Source organism: Pungitius pungitius, chromosome 3 (genome assembly GCF_949316345.1).
Source record: "Pungitius pungitius chromosome 3, fPunPun2.1, whole genome shotgun sequence".
NCBI lineage: Eukaryota > Metazoa > Chordata > Actinopteri > Perciformes > Gasterosteidae > Pungitius > Pungitius pungitius.
In genome coordinates this window covers 2,518,266-2,538,211 of record NC_084902.1, presented here as the reverse complement: position 1 = coordinate 2,538,211, position 19,946 = coordinate 2,518,266, and the positions used below count along the sequence as shown (strand labels likewise).

Here is a 19,946-nt window from a genome sequence, read left to right as displayed (position 1 = left end):
TTAACGGGGCTTAGAGCCTCCGTGGAAAGCATTCACCTCCACTTCAATTTACAAGGAGGCATTTATGCAAATGTCCCTCTACAATTATGCTACGCTAATTATGCTAAGTGGCTCGTGTGCACCGTTAACACCGGTATCCAACCCGCAAATCGTATTCAAGACTCTTATATTACACGACACACACCACGCATCCCTATGTACATACATCTCTGACGTAGCTCGCCTTTAATGCTAAGCTAACATGCTAATCTCCGTAGCTACGCATCAAACTTCAAAGGCTCGCAATTCCCCAAAACGTGAAAGTGTTGCTTTGACGGGGGGAAAGAGACATTTATTCCAAAAACACAACACATATGGCCACGTGTACCGAAATTAAATACACACATGCGCGGGGGGGGGGGGGGGGGGGGCGGCAGACGAGGAGGGAAAGCATCAAGATCGATGTATATTCTCGCCAAAACTCATGAGCACTTGAGCGCAGACTACACAAACAGGAGGCCCTAGGGGCGCCACCTGGCACGCGTCGTGGTGAGGGGGGGGGGGGGGGCAAACTGCGAAAGTCACACACTTCAAAATAATCAGCTCACCCGGGTTGACCTCGGCGAAATACGGGCGCGGCAGCGGGGGGCCGGCGAGGACATGGCGTTCACACGGACCAATCGGAACGCTCCGGGAAACATGTCAACAGTTTTGCTCCGGCTTGTTAAGTCGCTATTTTAACTGCAGGTCGGTACGTGCGTCCTTAACAATGTGCTTCAGTAAAACAGTTCATTTACTGGGATGAAACTAAATAAATGATGTTGTCATACTGCATTTGTGTGTGTGTGTGTGTGTGTTGACCTCTGTATTCCCTCCACATAATCCTTGTTAAGACTGCATGAACTCACGTGCGTCCAGCTGTGTTTGGTGCTCCACAGATGTGAGTCTGATTGATATGTTTGGCACTCTCCCTCTCATTCGCACACGAACCATGCACACACACACACACACACACACACACACACACACACACACACACACACACACACACACACACACACACACACACACACACACACACACACACACACACACACACACACACACACACACACACACACACACACACACACACAGTGCTCCTCCCTGATCCAGCTGTTCTGCGTTCAACAGCGGCTCAGAGCTTTTGGCGAAAACGGGACACACTCCTCCCTCACACAGATGCTGGCAAGACGGCTCGTCCAGAGAGTGATTTCACTCACACACACACACACACACACACACACACACACACTGAGTCATTGCCCACCTCACATTACGGTAAGCTGTGTGTGTGTGTGGAGCTCTGGGGAAAGGAAGTGTGTGTGTGTGTGTGTGCGCAGGGGATTGTCTTGGCTTAGTCACTGAGCTGACTACTTTATATGGACACGCTGTCCCTCTCTCTCCTCCTCTCCCTTTCAGGCTGTGACTTTGTGAGCAAAGGATGGCGTGAGCCTGAGTATGTTTCAAGAAGGCCTTGTGTCATTCTTCCTGTTATTAGAATCCGACCCACTGTCCATCATCAATTATAAATGACATCACACGTGATACAACTCTGTAATGAAGCACTATTCATAAAGGTTTGCCCCCCCCCCCCCCCCTGTGCTTCATAATCATTCATCGATCAGTTAATTAGACGTCAGTAACACAGTGACCTTCACATTTATTTCCTGTAATTTGTTGACTATGTTCCTCAGCTTCAGTAACTTAACGATGGATCATCTTTCATACTCGCCCCGTTGCAGACATTTAAAAAAAAAGCCTGTGCAGTCCCATACACACACACACACACAAGTTTGGTTTTACAACCAGCCTTAAATGTCGCTCTAAGGGTGATTCATCCCTGAGCTAATATTAGGCAATATGCAGTAAAAAGAATGAAATGGAAAACACACAAGCACATTGTGCTGACACACACACACACACACACACACACACACACACACACACACACACAGAAATCTGACCCAGTTTTCGGGCCCCTGCAGACTGTAACTGTGCCACTGAGTGACCCGGATAGGGACACAGACCGTCACCATCATCCAAGTCTCTTCCTCCCTCCTTCTGCCTCACATCGACACACAACAAGTGGCAGGTGGTCTGTGTCTGTGATTTAAAAATAAATAAATAAATAATAATTAGAGTGGCGTGACGCAGCAGAGGAACACCGGGGCGCTGCTGGTGTCCCCCTGACCGAGGCCCGAGAGGACAGGACGGAGGACAATTTTCATGTAACACACATGAATAATTCAGGGTGGAAAGAGACACAACTGTATTATTGGCAGAGGACATCGGCTTTATAGCGTTTAGTCATCACGGCGGCAGACTGGTGTCTCTCTTCAAGACAAAAGCTCCGCTACTTGAAAAGAAAAGCTTTGTAGCACTGAATAGCTTTAACATGATCACGCAATTTAAAACCCATTTTGACCGAGCTGTTCAGAGATTTAAGACTACTTGCAATTGCCAACAAAATGTCTGCAGTTAAAAGGCTCCCGGCTCGATGTGGGCTCAGCTCGGCACAACAACAGCATCGTCAAAACAACGTCTAAAAGGGAAGAATATGTTGTCGTTGTTGTTGAGCCTTGTTGTGATGTTGAGTTACATTTTCATAAAGTTTCAGAGCTGTTGTTAATTTGATTTTTCTCCTCGTTGATTCAATGTGCTGGAAGTGGATTTAATATCAACGTTCTTCTCTCACTGGAAGCAGGACTGCATGCGAGCGTATCCCTGGAAACCACGCCCCCAAATGTATTTAAATCCCATAAAGAGACGGATCTGCAGAGAGCTGCAGGAGGATTATGAAGCGTTTCTATCAGCGAGGAGGGAAACAAGCTGAATGGCATCAGTGGAGGTCTTTTTTTTGTCAACATTAAGAGTGTGAGAGAGAGAGAGAGAGCCTGGCACCTACTGAGACTATTGTCTCTGTTTCTCCTTCTTCACACACACACACACCATAAAGAACATCCAGTCCATAAAAAGGTGTGTGTGTGTGTGTCGGTTCATGTTTCCCTCTGTCTTGGAAATTTAGAAGCAATGGAGAATCCAGTCATTTTGAATGCAGCAGAGGTCAACACTTTATACGACATCATATAAAAACGCTGCTATGTCCTTCAGTGATTCATCCGTTTGAAACGCACAATTTCTAAAGTCAACTCGGTGCTCTTGCGGTGGATTCCCTGCAGTGGGGAGGGTTGTTGTTCCCTAAGCGTGAGCAGAATGTGTCTAGAATAGAAGAGAACACTCGCTGCCCGCGTCTCCCTCCATTGCCAGAAAAATAAATGACACATCGAAAAGCTCACCGGCAACAGGAAAACCTTCCTTTTGACTTTCATGTGAGGAACCACAATGTGATCTTTCAAGGGTTAGGGTTCTGAGCAGGGTGGCTGTCCCACTATAATCATAGTCTGTGTGTGTGTGGGTGTGTGTGTGTGTGGACCGCTTTGACCCAGGCTGCAGTACACAACTGGGGGTCCCGTGCATCAATCACAGTAACAGGTGGACCATGCACTGGGCGAACAGGTGACCCAACCTGCAGACAATGACACCGGCTAACGACATGCTAACAGTTTAGCCGGATCCCCTCTCAAACACATTCATTTAAAATGATCGGAAATATTTGTAATATTAAAACCACGTGTCAAAGACGAAGCGGGGCGTTGGTGAGTCAATCGTGGTGGAACGCAGAAAATCGTTAAACACCAAGCCCCGAAAATGAGGCATAAAAAATAGACAAAGTTGAGACATCAGAAGCAAACTGTGAGGAAAGCACTTTGAATGAGACCTGAAGGGGGACGGATCCAGGGTCCCTGAGCAGACTGTGGCTATGACACTCACACACCGACACGCAAAAGCACACCCGCTGCCCTAATTTTTCCCCACACGGGCACATACAATTCGTACAGCGAGCCGAATGGGGGGGGGGGGGGGGGGGGTGCGAGGAGGTCAGTCTGGAGGATTCTGGGTAAACGTGCTGTAATTAAAATGATCTGCTTCCCCCGGTCTTTTTTCTGCAAATGCAATTTTGTCCCGGGGTAAATTTCGTTAGCTCTGATCCGGGGCAGTGACACACACACACACACGCTCTGTCATCTCGACAACACCGGGAGAGACACACACTCAGATCACCCACACCTATTATCGTTTTACTCCAGGCTTATCATTCCCCAGCTGTGTCCCTTCCACGCCTGCTGCTGATGCTGCTCCACCCCACCCGAGTTAAGCCTGGAGAGCACTGTCTGTGTGTGTGTGTGTCTGTGTGTGTGTGTGTGTGTGTGTGTGTTTTAGCATGGAAACTCGTAGTCCTTGTAGGAAAAATAAATCTTAGCTTTTCAGGGTACACATCATAAAATGCGTTGTGTTTTTGCACAAAAGTCTGTACATGCTTGAATGAGCTCATACCTGTGTGTGTGTGTGTGTGTGTGTATTGAATAGAGAGGAAGATTAACAACAATATCCCCCCCCCCCACCCCACTGCCCTTGGACAACGCAGGCCGAGAGGACACGGACCGGAGGACGCAGTTGTGTGCGTGTTTGTGACTGCGTGTCCCTGAACATGCATCCACGTGTGCACGCCGCGTGGGTCCAGAGCATGTCCGTTTGCATGCATACACAAGTGCCCAAGTGTAGAATGTGTGTGTGTGTGTGTGTGTGCGTTAGCTAATCTAAGCACAGTGCAGCGAGGCGTGAAGTGGAGCAGTCGAGTCGATACGCTCCAGTATCAGAATGTCATGGCGTGTTCCCACTTTGTGTTCCCCGCTGTCAGTCTAGACCGGTGCCGATCAGCCCCGCCCCCCCCGGGGGTGTGATGGCACTCACAACAACTAAAAAACTTCCACTATCATTGCACAAATCTCTGAAAGTCACTCCTGATGTTCTACCAGGCCATGTGACCATAGAAACTCCTCCATTACTTTCCCTCAGCGTCCCCCCCCCCCCCTCTCCTCTATCATCTTCTCCCTGCTGTCACGTCTCCGTCCTGCGTCTGTCTGTCTGTCTGTCTTCCTTCCGCAGTGTCCTCACACTTTGTTCACTCTGGCAACACACACACACACACACACACACTCTCTTCTCGATTATCTAATCGCGAGGGCAAAAAAAGAGAAAGAAAGAAGGAACAAGCGGCCCAACGAGGACCTGCAAACGCAAACGTTTCGGGCAGGTGGACCACGCATGCTCACCTAAACATGTGAGCAATAGACGTTGGGTATCAAAGTAGCGCGTTTTAATCTCTTCCACATGGGGGCTAATGCTGCCTGTGAGCTGCTGTGAGCCCGTTGGACCCTGGAAGGGAAGAACTGGGATGAAAATAAAACCAACCACAGTTTGGTCCCATCACAGACAGAAGTCCCTCCTGCAGACCTGCACAGACTCACACATGGACACAACCAGAGGGGGGGGGGGGGGGGGTACAGTACAGTACAGTCGACCCAGTTTGAAACCAAAACACTCCCAGGTAACCAATAGACGGGACGCACGCGCGGCTCACCCCCCCCCCCCTTTTCACCGCGTCAGACTCACCTGAGCTCGATGGCCTCCCCCATCTCGCCACAAGACCTCATCTCCCACCCAGGGAGGACTGCAGAGGAGAGGAGGCGAGAGGAAACAGAGCCCCTACAAGAGGAGGAGGAGGAGGAGGAGGAGGAGCGAGGTGACGCAAAGGAGGGCGAGAAGAGGAGAACCACACCTCTTCTTCGGGGATTAACTCCGGGGGGGGGGGGAGCGAAAGGAGCGCTGACCGCATTCGCGAAGCACCCAAACAAGAGTCCAGCTGCCCACGTGTCTGCTGCGCAGATGCACACAAAACGTGCACGAGCGCGCGTGTGTGTGTGTGGGCGCACGCTCGCGCGCACGCTCGCTCGCGGCCGGGCGCTAAAAATAAAAGACAAATCAATGTTTGATGCACCAAATCCTGGTGGAAAGACACGGGAGTGGGTGGATAGAAAGAGAGGGAGAGAGGGAGGAGGGAGGAGGGAGGGGGCTGCTGGTGACACACTTTTCTTTTTTTGCTATGGGCGCACTGGTCCGGAGTGCACGAGGGGGGGGGGGGGGGGGGTGTTGTCTTCTTCTAAAACATTTCTTTTAGCTTTGTTGGAATTCTGTTTGCATCCCAACGTGAATCAATGACTCAGATGCTCATCATTTTGGCCCCGATTGTTCTGATTGGTCTTTGGGTTTACTGCTCATCATGGATGGAACATGATAAAAAGATTTGTTTTTTAAAAAGTACTCCACCCTTCTAGTACATTCCACCACTTGAGTAGAGCTACATCTTTTCATCTTTTCAAAGTAAACTCTGTGATTTCAAATAAGCACAGAAGTGAGGCAGCAAAGGTAAAAAAAAAGAATCAACTTCCCCGTGAGGCCCAAACAGCGACCTCCCGAGTCGAGGCTGGTTCTTCTATCACCCGTCCGCCTTCTCTCTTCCTCCCTCTCTCCCTCCCTCCCTGGTTGGGTTTAGCATGAAATGAATCACACATTGCACCAAAAAGCACCCAGAGACATTGCGCCCCCGTGATTCTGATCCATTCTCACACATCCCATGAAGCCAGGTCGTCCTCCTGAGCCCAGGATCAACGACGGAGGCCGAGAGGGGCCCAAACGTCCTCTGGCGCCCTTGAGGTTATTTATTATTATTATTTGCTATTATATTATTGTCTGAATGTCTCCTCACAACACGCTGCGCGGATAAAACGTTCACAAACAACAGCGGCTTCTTCTTCTTCTTCTTCTCTACACGCGGGGTCCGAGTTTGAGATGAAGCAACAAGCGAAGAAAGAGCTCCTCGTTTCTCATCTGCTTTCGATCGTCCTTCACATTGTTAACCAACCTCCTCCTCCTCCTCCTCCTCCTCCTCTGGGAGAGAAGAGGAGGGTGAGACAGAAAAGGAATCTAAAAATAAGCAGAGACAAAAACAAACACAGAAGAAGACAAAGGCGCCGCATTGTGAACTAATCAGAGGAAGGTGCAGGCGATGTTCTCTCGTCTAGTGCTGTGGGTGTCATGTGACACGTTCTCTAAATCACTAACACGAGCCTGTTGATGTATAGTATGTGCATAGCAAATATATACATTTAGGGGGGGGGGGGGGACTAAAGCCGTAGACTTTATTCATAAAGTCACCTTCGATTTGAATTTTGCAATATAACAATCCTGCATGACATTAGGAAGCTTTGTACCTCAAATCTGACAATATACAAATCCAAGTGGAGTTAATTCCATTGGGTCTTTCTCAACAGTTTACAAACAATACCCAACACGTTAAGCTACACAATGATGCATAACAAAGATTATTCTGTCTCGGCATGGTCAGGTTCACAAGAAGCAAAAGGTCTTGCGTTTCCTTGTTTTCTTTTCTGGCACTGAGCCAACAGAGGAAATTAAAAACCAACCGCACACTTTTCTATGACATAACTTCCTCCAACAAACCACATGCTGTCAGGCATCTACCCAAACCCTCCATAGTAGAATGTGTGTGTGTGTGTTCACAGACCGTGTAATGATAGGAGGAGATGTTTAGAGTTTAACTGATGCAAAACCCACTTATTAAACTCAAATCCCAACATCGGCCGATCACCAAAAAGTTTAAAAACCACAAACATATTATAGGCTTAAATAAAGTCTCTGAACCGCTGACGGACTTCACGTCACACGTGGTTTTTGTGAGGCAACAAACGAGTGCAGATGAAACCACACGTTGGTTTACTTAAGCTTGAGTTTAAGATTAAGATTTCACATCCCGGTTCATACTTTAGACACAAATACATTTGATCAAATCATCTCCGTCTGAACCTCTCATTTGACCGTATCTTCCTCCTTTGTTTCTTATCTCTTGGTCCTAGTTAATCAATTAATTAATCTCAATTAGACTCACAGATTTGCTTAATGACAGCCTGTACGGTCCTGGAAGAGGAGGCATTTCTTCTACAGATTTACATATAATCATAATTGCATCATGCATCATTAGCAAATAAATTTGGCTACACTTATACAAAAATGCTAAATGTTAAACTCGAAAAACTCGAAAAGATTTTCTTGACTTGCAAGGACCCCCCTCCCCCCCCCCCCCCTACTGCAAAATGACGGAGGAGTGTGTGAGACACAAACCTCCACCACCCCACCCATGATCAAAACTCTTGACGTGTATGTGTGTGTGTGTGTGTGGGGGGGGGGGGCTTAGTGTGTCCAACCCCATTGCAGTAAATCTCACATTTTAACTCAACTCTCTCTCTCTCTTTTTCTCTCTCACTTCATCTCAACTCCGTCACGCTACGGCGGACACGCATACACGGCGTGTGTAGACCACTGCGGCTGCTGCGTGGCAACCGGATCCCATGGCAACCAGTGGTGTGGGGGGGGGGGGAGAGAGGGGAGAGGAAGAGGGTGAAGGAAGGAAGGAAAGTAGGAAGGGAGATTTGGACAAAGAGTGTCAACATGAATGAAAATAGAGACAGAGGCAGAAAGGCAGAGGAAGCATGAGCGCACACACACACACACACACACACACACACACACACACACACACACACTTGTTTTATTGTGATGGGATCAGAGGAGGAGAGAGAGGACGGACAGTGAGCCCCCCTCCTCCTCAGTGATCTCTTCCTTAGTCGAGAGGAGATGGAGGAGTGGGACGTAAGAACCTTCTAGGAGGAAACACCAGCTGGGTGTCGGCCGGTTCTCGGGGGGGGGGGGGGGGGGGGGGGGGACGTCATTTTCGAGCGGCCCGGAGGCAACTTTTTAATAAGTTTTGCAAAAAGGGGGCTGAGGCCACAGGCTTTACACTCCGTGTTAACACTGTGGCAACGGAGCCGTCTCCATAAGAGAAGTGCACAGCATTTTATTAACAGTGATCCCCTGCTTTTGACTATTTCATTCTATTTTACAGATATCTGTAAACCTTCCTGGTTCAGCCTCATGCTTTGTTTCATAGTGACAATAATCAACAAGCTAGTAACACAACACACCAATCTATTGTAATTCATAAATAAAGGTTATGTATTAATGTACATAACAATTACATTGAAACTTATAATCGAATTGACATGTGCAACCCACAGATTGGTGGATGGTGCTCAAAGGGAGGAGAGGAGAGGAGAAAAGAGCAAAGGAAAGGAAAGGAAAGAGGAGCTAGAAGCCAAAGCGCAACAGCGCCCCTGCTGGACAGTAGGAGTGTGACACTGTCCTGTGTTCATTCATGTTGTGTATTGTCAACATCCAGTTCCCTCTTCTGTGACCTTTGACCTCTGAACTCCCTGTCCGATATGCCCAGACAGGAAAAGATTTCGCCACACAGACACATCAACGGGTGTTTGCCTTCCTGCTGTGAACCCAGAGTCACGCATTCATGCATCTTATTATTAGCCGAGATCAACAAGGCTTTTAAAGCTTTTAACATCTGCCCAGTCCCTCTCTGTCAGATTGCAATTTAAAACGTCCGTCTGTCTGTCTGTCTGTATTCCTAAAAAGCTCACAATTTGAAATTGACTAAATGTTGATGTAAATGGTACAAAATTGCCTCTTTTGTCTTTAAATGTTTTCATTTTTTTATTTTGCCCCCCCCCCCCCCCCCCCCCCCCCCTTTTACGGCCAAGAGCTCGCACTGCATGAACGCACCTATCATCCATTTCCCCATCTGTCTGTCAATCTCCCCGCTCGAGCTGTGTGACAACCATCTGTCCGCCCTCCACCCCTCCCCCCCTTTTCGAATTTGCAAATCTCCGCGGCGCGTTGCTCGAAGCAACCATCCTGGTTGTGGCAACATCTGGTGACACGCACACAAAGAAAGGGCCTCTCTGCAGCGGTTTGGGGAGTGTGGAGAGAGGCGAGACCGAATGACCTTCACGGGGGTGGTCGAGTCTTATCGACCGGCACTGAAACCCCCCCCGCACCCCCCCCGCTGGTCATACAGACACAAAGGCCAGGGACATTTGGTGTAGAGATGCAGGCAGATACACACACACACACACACACACACACACACACACACACACAGCCGATATCTGGAGTATCAATGGGAATCCACGACGCTCATCGGCAACCTTCTTCTTCTCTAGTTCAGGCCTTTTCTGCCAAAAGAGGTGGATTTTAATCCAAATGGCAATTTTTTTTTATTTAAACCTAAGTAGGTTTGGATCCCCGTGTGCAGGTAACGTTTTTTAAGAGAGAAGAGAAAGAACGAGAAGAAAGAGATTTTTAAAAGACACATTTGGAATAAACAAATGACCAAAAAAAAAAGGAATTAAAGAAGGAAGAAGGACAGGAAAGAAAAACAGAGGAAGGGAAGGAATGCTGGGATTTGAGAAAGAGAAGGAAAGAAAGAAGAGAGGAAGAAAGCAGACAACAAGACGTCCACTCAGCCACAAGTTATCTCACATTTCAGCTGGATAAAAACCTCCCACATTGACTTCCAGAAACTCGCCTACACTTCTGAGAACATCAAAAAAAAAGGAGGATGTGGAGGATAAGCGGGGTTAACACTGCAGAGGACTCTCAGGCTGACTCGGTCATCCAAGGCGGGGGAGAGAGAGGGGGGGGGGGGGGACAAGTGGACTGGTGTTCAGGCCGCTGCTAGAAAACCGGCGCTCAACAATGGTCACTTTGACACACAGAGGAGATGAGAGAGAACATCCTCACAGGCACTTTCTCTCTGAGACAGAAGCTTCACCACAACCACATCGGCCCTCTGTGACACACCCCCCCCTCGCTCCCTCCACCCCAAATAGGGCGTCACGCCCCGTGAAAAGCGTGGCGAGACAAAAGCCCGGGATCCCTAGAAGCGTGCGGCGCCGCTGCAGGTTACAGACACGCACCACAGATGGCCGCCGCGTCCCGTCTTTTCACCGCCGAGGATAATGGCCAGCGGTGGCCCCTCCCCCACCCTTTTCTCTTTTGACAGCACGTGTGTCCGTCAAATGGAAAGCGTGTGTCTGGGACAATGGCTGCCGGGACAAAGGGCCTGCTGCCCCCCCCGACAGGATGCTGAATAGGGGGGCACGTGGGCCGTGTCATCGAGCGAACAATGGCAACAGAGGGGTGGGGGGGGGGGGGGGGGGGGGGAGGGTGCAGCACCCCAGCACCCACTGCTACCGGGGTGAAGAGGCGCACCCTGGGTGGCCCGAGAGGTTTGGCTTCTTTAATGGGGGGCAAATGGCAATAAAAACATCATCATTAATCAATGTTGAGCATTCGCTGAGCTTAATAATTTATCATCGATTCCACAGAATGATGCGATGACCTCACTTTGAGAGACGATACGTCTCATGATTTCATCAAAGCGTGTCGGTTAGAAAACGTTCTGCCCTCCAGAAAGTCACTGGGACCAGAAAGAAATATCAAGGGTGCTTTCAAAATATTCAAATAGTATTATTAATTATTTTATCTAGTCTAAATTCCAATCATTAATAGTTAATGTTTATTTCCAAATACCGCCCACTATCAGCTTCAAGCAGTGCTGTCTTCAGTGCTGTTGAAAAGCATGAATAGCTGAACCCTCACCATCACTGTTTATCACTGCTTTAATTCCGGTTTCCTCTTGACTCGGCATTACAGCGCGAGTGGCGTCCGGTACTTTAAAACCCCCATGAACGGTACCTTTACAGCGCGCTTCGAGTCCATCGTGACACAATGACGCCGATGGCTTCGAGGGAAATAGGTCAGCGGGGCCTTTGAATGCGTCTCGGCAACTCGTAGCCAGCGGCGCTAACAGCGCAAATGATTGGCCCGAAAGGGGGAAGAAGTGACGGGTGGGAAGCTGTAAGCCAGCAGCGCACGGCCAGTAAGGGGTTGTGCACGGTCACCGGTGCCCACGGCGTCAAGAAGGAAACCAAAACCCCACAGAGGCCAGTCCCATCTGGTGGATTAACACCCCGCCTCGGGCCGCTTCTCCCCCCCCCCAACAGGGGCTTTACAGGCGTACCGCCACTCTCGAAACACCTTTAACGCGACTTATGGGATTATTGACTCGACCGGGGTTAAAACGTACCCGTGCTCACGCGTCCGTGTGCGCGCTCAGGATCCTGCTCCTGTTTTGTAAAAAGGTTTCCTCCCAGGGGTCTAAAGGGGTCTAAAGGGGTCTAAAGGGGCGGGGGCGGGGGCTTGGAACAGCTGGGTAGAGTCTGCAGGGGGGGGGGGGGGGGCAGAAAGTGAAGGAGAAGGGGCCGGCACGTACCGGCAGGCCGGCTGCTGACGGGCTCTTTTTAGGCAGCAGCTGGTGGGAGGGGGGCGGGGGGCGGGGGGGGGGTCCCCACCAGCTGAGCCTCCGCTGACCTCTCCCCACACTTCTCCACCACCCCCCTTAAAAACTGGAATCCTCACCCGCATGCAGAAGAAGAAGAAGAAGTACCCTCACACGGACACAACCATCTGGCAGCAGGAGGAGAGGTTCTCTCTGCTCCATCACGCCGTGCGTGGAGACAAAAGCGCCCCCTGGAGACGTGGAGCTATTCTTAACCAGAGACGGGTTCCCTGCTGGATTGGTCCCTCCGGGGACTCGTAGCAGGTCGAGAGGAGGCCGTGCACGGGGCGGGGGGGTGTTTGTCATTATTCTCGAAACAGTTCGAGGAGAAAGGCTGACTCATGTTCTCGCCGCCGCCCCCCCCTCCTCCTCCTCCTCCATCGTGATCTGCCTCCATGCTGACAGCAGATCAGCGCCCATCAGCTCGGATTTGTACAAGGAAGTATAAAAGAAAGAAGAAGTCATTTGCAGATGACTTGAGAAGTGCTTATTCAGAGCGCCTCTAAATCAAGTGCACCCGGGGAGTCATCGATTCCAGGCCCCTTCTTGTTTTTCGGTGTCGAATCTGCTGCGTCGGGCAAGAACGACACAACAGAGAGAGAGAGAGAAGCCGAGACACTGATTGCTCTGGAGAAAGGGAAAACTAGGGGGGGGGGGGGGTAATATAGGCCAGCGCTGTTTGCTTTTACTCTTTGCACTCTTTTTAAAAAGGAATCACTGCCTCTACATCACGCCCCCAACAACACGGAGACAATGTCAACATACATGATCTTTTACAGTATAGGGAACTTGTGCTCTCCTTTCTTCCCCCCCCCCCCCCCCGAGTCCCTTTACCCTCAAGGGTTAGCGGTGGGACTATCGGAGGGGGACAGATTGCGTTAGATAACACAGACCTACATACTGCAGAGCCGTGCACCGACTCACAGGCGCGGGGAGCTTTTGTTCCAAATACACAGACGCGCTTAAATCTGGACATTTTTCAAATTAAGCATTAGAAAAATGCATGGAATTTGAGGTATTTTGTCAAATTTTAAAGTCGCACTGTGTAAACTAAACACGAGAATGGATTCTTCTGCAGAACAACACTAATTGGATTCTGCGTCGCTGCTTGCCTTCGACAATGCATACTTCTGTTTAATATCTTGTAGATACTGATATACATCCACACATTCACCAAAAATGCATTAGTGCGGCGAGGCGAGGGGGTGACGCGTCATCTGACCAAACACAAAAAAAAACACACCTCGGAGGAGTGTGAGGCCCCTGGATGTGTCCGGGGTTCACGTGCTGCTCAGGGAGTAAACAGAATCCATGTGAGATGAAGGAGTGGAGAGCGAGTGTCAGTGAGAGAGGAGAAGAAGAAAAAACAACTTCAAAGCTGGTCTACAGCTGAGAAAAGGTGGGGGGGGGGGTAAAAGGAATGCGGCGCAGGGGCAATAACACTTTCCCCATGCAGGAAGGATCGCAGGAACAGAGGCCCTGGTGCACATCTGGTGAACTGGACTCTCCAGGAGGGGGGGGGGGGGAAGCAGACTGTCGCCCCTGCGGCCTTTTATTTTCCATTCCGAAGCAGCAACGGGCGATCGTAACGAGGTAGCTCGAGGGGGGGGGGGGGGGGGCTTGGAGAGGGAACGTCGAAACAAGGTTCTCACGCCGGCGACGAGTTGACTTCGCAGAGAGCGGAGCTCCAGGACGAGGGGGGGGGGGGGGGGGGGGGAACCGTAGTGTCCTGCTCACATCAAATCATGTCCGATCTGGCTTTTGCTTTGCAGCCTTCGGGAGGACAGCCTCTGTGCTGCTTACTATTGATCACCATGTCACGGCTTGTTGGAGCCTCATCCACTAAGACATAACGGTACAATATAAAAAAAAAGCACTTCATTCCAGATTTCATCATGCTTGTAAAGTAGTTTCCGCTTTTGAAATATGATGCTTTTGGTTTTCTATCCTCAAAAAGGGTTTTTGTAAAAAGTTTTGAAAAATAGTGCAATCATTCAAGTTGGTAAAAACTGGTTAAACCTCTTTCTTAATATCCTTATGTGTACAGACCTTTTGCTACGCTAAGCTAAACACCTTCTAGCAATACTCGCATTTATTCAAATTCACATTTGAAGCTTAAACTCTGCTCTTCTCAGCAGGCGAGGGTGAGGCGGGGGGGGGGGTCTTCTGGAACGCTAACGGGTGTAAACGTCTTTATCGATAACTGAGAAGGATTATGCTTCCACCCCCAAGGCGCCAAACGAAGTACCCGAGCGACGGGGCCGGCCGCACAGGCCCCCGGCTGATTTACGGGCGTTCCGGGTGGCTGCCTTGAACTCAGGCAAAACCCCGGAGTCCCTACTGGGCTTACTGGGCGGACTGGGCAGCAGACGGACAAAGGCGGGCCTGTTCCTCTGGGAGGCTGCAGGCAGCAACCGCCACTTCCCCTGACCGGGGTGTGTCCGATCTGCTGGTCGGACACAAGCTGTATATAGTCCAACATGGCTCCTGTGTAATGACCTGGAATGAATCAAAATGTGGCTCTTTTCACAAAGCATTTCCTCCCCTGAGCAGTCACGACAGGAGAAATCCACTCTAAATGCTAACGCCGTCAACCGCATGTTCCTTTCTTTTTTTGGGGGGGGGGGCATTTTAGTTCAGTTCAGCCTGCGAAACAAGACGCGTCTGCCTCCTCCATCTTTCCTCTCTGCTCCGTCCAATTCTCTTCTGGAATACAACTTTTATAGCAGGAGATGCATTTCTTCCAAACAATGTCAATGGAGATGGAGATGGAGACCATGGTACAGGACATTTTTGTGTAATCTAGTCAAATATCGCCAGTTAAAAAGGTCAATGGGAGTCAACTTAGCAAACACTTACTTACATGCACTTAGCTTAACACAAATAGAAAACGACTCAACTTTAGCGATGCTAGTAGGCAGATTTATTTTCATATTCAGTTTCCCTCCGGCTACCTGCTAAGCTAACCGATAGCTAGCTTTAGCTTTACATCTTCTTAAAAAAGTTCTTGCAAAAAAAAAAAAAAGAGGGACTAACTGTTCTCATAATGTCAAACTATTGCTTGACAGAGAGAGAAGAACACGGAACATTTCTCAGAGCTCAGTCTTCTTCTTCTTCTTTCACCGTATTCTCATGCGGGTGAATGAATGCAAGCCGTTAACGTCATAAAAGGGGACTTCCAGTAAAGTCTGGCTGTGGTACTCTTCAGTGACCTTACACTCCTTAATGGCATTTCTATCTCCTATGGCATCACCATAATGTCTCCACGGAGAATTGCTGCCTGTATGTGGCTCTCACTACAACGCTGTTGGACAGTTCTTTAAATCTCACACCGCGGAAGAATATATTACTGCGCCATCGCGTTTTTTGTGCGATTGCGTTTTATATTTTCCTTTGTTTGGCCATCTGAATATATTTATCTTTCTCACGTGCACGATGGAGAACACAGCGCCTTGTTTTTCCAAGAGCATCGCATCCTCCCCAGTGCTCTCCTGCGCATCACCACGATGCCAACAGCTGGGACAGTGGGCCACATCTGGAGCACAGCTGGCCACCCATCAACAGAAGAGAGGGGGGACTGAGAGGAAGGTATATCCAAACGCCGAGGAGCGCTGCGGAACTAAAGCGAAGGAGCCAAAAGGAAGATGGAGACAAATGCAAATCTGACTCTCTTTCCCCCCCCCCCCACCCAAAAAAAGCTGCAGCAACACAATGAGTGCAGTGTGGGGAAATATAAAAGGTGAACGACACATGGATGGAAAGAGCAATGGAGGCAGAGAGAGCACAGTCACCTGGAGTCAGATGCTCCGCGTAGGCCCTCGCCATGGCAACGTGCAAAATGTGCTGCATCACCACACGCGCTTCTTGGGGCGATGCGTCTGTTCCACAGAGTTTTATCCAACGATATGACTTTGACCCTTTTTGGAGACGACACTTCCAGATGGAGTTTCTCAATTGCTTTACGCTCTGCTAAACGACACAGACTACATGATCGCTGAAATCCCCGTTTGACCACAATTTACTGCTGAGGCAGAGTCAAAAAACAAAAATCCCTGCATAGTCGGTGTATTTAGTAACATACAGTAACAAAGCAAACACTCTGTGTTTCTTTAATCCTTCCAATTACTCTCTGATGCTCATGCAGATGTGACTTCATTTCATTCACAGGATGCGTATACAGAGCTGCTCAGCCGTCCTCCATCTTTCGCCGTGCTCCTCACAGGCCTTTTGGAGCTGGAGAGCTGGACACACAGATGCACACCATCAACCGTAATATAAAGCACCGCGAGTGGTGTCACCCTCACTTCTCGATCTCTCCCCCTCCCCCTCTTCGCCGGTCCCTCTCCACTCTTCACGTAGCACAGTGAATAGCCTACTCTGTGCGGCTTCCGTCTGTCGCCAACAATCTCTCCCCCTCGACGTCGCACTACGAGAAAACCGGCCTCGTGTTAAGTGGTGTTTTTTTTTTCTGGTCCACGCAGAGAGAGAGAGCAGAGACACACACACACACACACACACACACACACACACACTGCAGTGGAAAGTCTGTGTCCGTGGGTTGCAGGTACTGTAAATAACCCAAGATTCTCAACTAACAACGCGGAGCCCCGATTACGCAACGCGCTGCCATTTAATTCAGGGAAGCTTGAAAGCACGTGTAGCTACTGCGAGCTAAATCTAACATGGCCACAAGCAAGATGTAATCTCCTATCGCAGGAGATGGGGGGGGGGGGCTAACTGGCCTGCTCAGAAACACTTTATTAAAAAGCTTGTTCCGGGATAGGGAAAGCCTTTCTAATTTATTTTCTTACTTAAATCGCCGTCCTTCAAGGTCGACACACTTCTTCGAGCCAAGCGAGGTTTAGCCCAGAGGTGTGTTTGGGGAGCCTCTGGATTCCGAAGACCAGTCCACGTGCTCCTCATCGGAGGGACCTCCCCCCCGTCGAGACGCTTCCTAGAAACCGGTCACACAAGTGCCCCAGCAGAAGGAATGCAGTCCGGATCGGACGGTGGAGGCTGGGTGTTATTTGGGGCAAACAATGTGAAGAAATCCGGTAGGAAAAGTCAATTACCACGTCATTGTCGACCTCTACGTTTACACAATGAGGATGTGACATGTGACGGTTAAAGGCAAACGGTAGAACAGTTGGAATAGTCTTGTAGGTAAAATACCATTAAAAGAAAAAAAAAAACAAGAGAGGAAAACTATTGGCCACATTGTATTTTCATCAATAAATACAGCTAGAACTGTGGAACGAGCAGAAACCCAAGCAGTGAGAGCATTGATCAAATCAGACCTTCGGGGAGGAAGGGGGAGGGGTGGTTTCTTTGCATTGCATCTTTTCTGCACACAGGTTCCTCGTCCAGCTGCTGCATCGTCAACAAAGCAGGCTGAAATAGGTCATCACCAGCGAATAGATCGAGAGACCAGTGAGACAAAAAAAAAAACAAGAAAGAAACGGAACAACTCAAAGTGACAGTTATTAGATGCGATGAGGCTGCCGAGAAAAAAAAACGCATTTCCACTTTCCCTCTTTTATCTGCAGAGAAAAGCGGCGCCGAGGCAAAGAAATAAAACTGCTGATCGCCAGGGAAACATGCAGACGCACACACACACACACACACGAGCAATGTCAAACACAAACTGCTGCATTCACACACCAGTGGGCACTGGACAGATATTCAAATCCACGGCTCCCATCGTTGATGAATCCGGATTAAGAACTAGTGAGGACGCATCCAAACGCACACACGGAGCAGACAATGGGGCCTATTTATTGAGTGTGCAGTAATGGAACTGTATGTTGGGTGGAGGGGGGGGGGGGGATAAGGAGGGGGGGGGGGGGTTGTTGCATTTAACTAGCCTGCAGAAATCAGATAACTCCAAAAAGGCACTGAAGGCACTTAGGCGTCTGACAGCAGTTGAAAGGGAAAGTGAGGACGTCGTGGGTTTCACATTGTTCTCGTCCATCTGTGTTTGTGTCCACGCTCTCTCCTCCTCCTCCTCCTCCTCCTCCTCGTTACCCTCTCCCTCTTCCTCTTCCCATCCGTCCCTCCCTTCTCCACTTTAAATGTCATTGTGTTCTGCTTCGTTAATTAAGCCCACCACTAGAAATAGATTTTTTTTTTTTCTTTCCGCTTTTAGTCCCACTCAAAAACGCACACATTTTACTCATCGCCACCCAACGTACAGCGCACAACTTTGTGTTCTCTACTCTCTCTGTCTTGCTCCCTCTTTCTTTTGAAACCAGAAATAGAGACTTCCTCTTCCTCCTGACTGGACCTGCAGTCCACACCAACCGGAGGTCACTGTGCCTCGGAGGAAGCACAGTGCGGCTGCCCCGGGGGCTGGAAGTGGAGCCGCTTATTTCACAGACCCACCCTGCCCCGCACAAAGGGAGCCGGGGGGGGGGGGGGGGGGGATACGGGACTACGCCCTCCTCCACCACCAGCACGCCCAGACAGCCTCACCCGATTGGCCAGCTGGTTGACCTTTGATCCCCGCCGTATTGTGGTCTCAGCTGCATCAGCCCTCCCCGTTGTGTGTGTGTGTGTGTGTGTGTGTATGGATGGGGGTGTAATTGTGTTCCAGTTGTGATGACTGAGTTGCAACAGTGATTAGCTACATCTAAGCCTCGCTGCAGCTCCAGAGTGTAACCATCCTCATCCTCTCTGGACCACACCAAGCTTCCCTCAAAGCCGCACCTCCAGTTCAAGCTTAGCTTTCCCTGCAGCTCAAAGATTGGCCCTAATCTCAGTTTTAGACAGAACCAATAAGCCCAAGTCTCTCCACCACATTATGCCCCGCTATAGTCCCAACTACAGCTTGGAACTACAGACTACTGGAGCTCAGGTTACAGACCAAATTTAACATTCCTCCGGGCGACAGCTTTCAGCCAAACTCCAGCCACACCTCCGGACCAACTCTGGCCTTCCTGTAGGACCAGCTCCAGACCAACCCCCAGTGATCCTGGGGCCCGAGCTCAGTCCAAATGGTTCAACGCAACAGCATAACTCCTGAGCCAAAGCAGCCTGAACCGTGCAGGAGCAGCACGTGCAGGTGGTCCATGGGGCTTGTGGGCTGAGACACCCTGAGCAGTGCACTTAGTCTCTTAATGCACCCCACGTGACGCTCTCTCAGAGGCAGCGGGTCGAGAGGGGGGGGGGGGGATAGACCACTAGACCACCCTCCCCTAACTGCATGACTAGCTGTCTGAGGAATGCCATGTCACGGAACAGATGGAGCTCCGCGAACAATAGAGCCGCATACGAGGCGTGTGTGTGTGTGTGTGTGTGTGTGTGTGTGTGTGTGTGCTCTATGAATCTTGAGGAAATATGCAGCCATCACATTAAGCTGCAGCACCACCCCTCAACCAACAAAGAATAGACGATGAGGACGGGTATTTATTTTTAATGATACAATCAAACCACCCAGAAGTCCCAATTAACCGGGCGGCAATGACGCAAGGAAGAGAGAGAGACCCTCCGTAGAGGTGGAATTAAGGGTCTTACATATTCAAACTCAGCGGCGCGTGTTTCGGTGGCCATGCTGTCCTGGATTTAAATAAATAAATAAATAAACTAGAAACACCGCAAAACGCAAAACAACACCAATCGGTATCACATTATTTGGTTCCTACGTCAATAATGACGCGATCTACATTAATCGGTATCCTAGGAGCATTAAAAGGACCTA

The 19,946-nt window shown here is 49.6% G+C and overlaps 1 protein-coding gene across 3 annotated transcripts in view; it reads right to left on the bottom strand.

Annotated features, from left to right (window-relative positions):
• numbl (NUMB like endocytic adaptor protein) overlaps nucleotides 1-19,946 on the bottom strand; it is a 30,038-nt gene that overhangs the window by 9,634 nt on the left and 458 nt on the right. The window contains exon 1 of one of the 3 annotated variants that reach the window (XM_037467579.2): nucleotides 5,536-5,948. The exons of the other annotated variants lie outside the window; for them this stretch is intronic. Within the exon in view, the coding sequence (XP_037323476.2) occupies nucleotides 5,536-5,576 (41 nt within the window). The 5' untranslated portion in view covers nucleotides 5,577-5,948. Of the gene's footprint in view, nucleotides 1-5,535; nucleotides 5,949-19,946 lie in introns of those variants that run through there. 3 annotated transcript variants of the gene reach the window in all.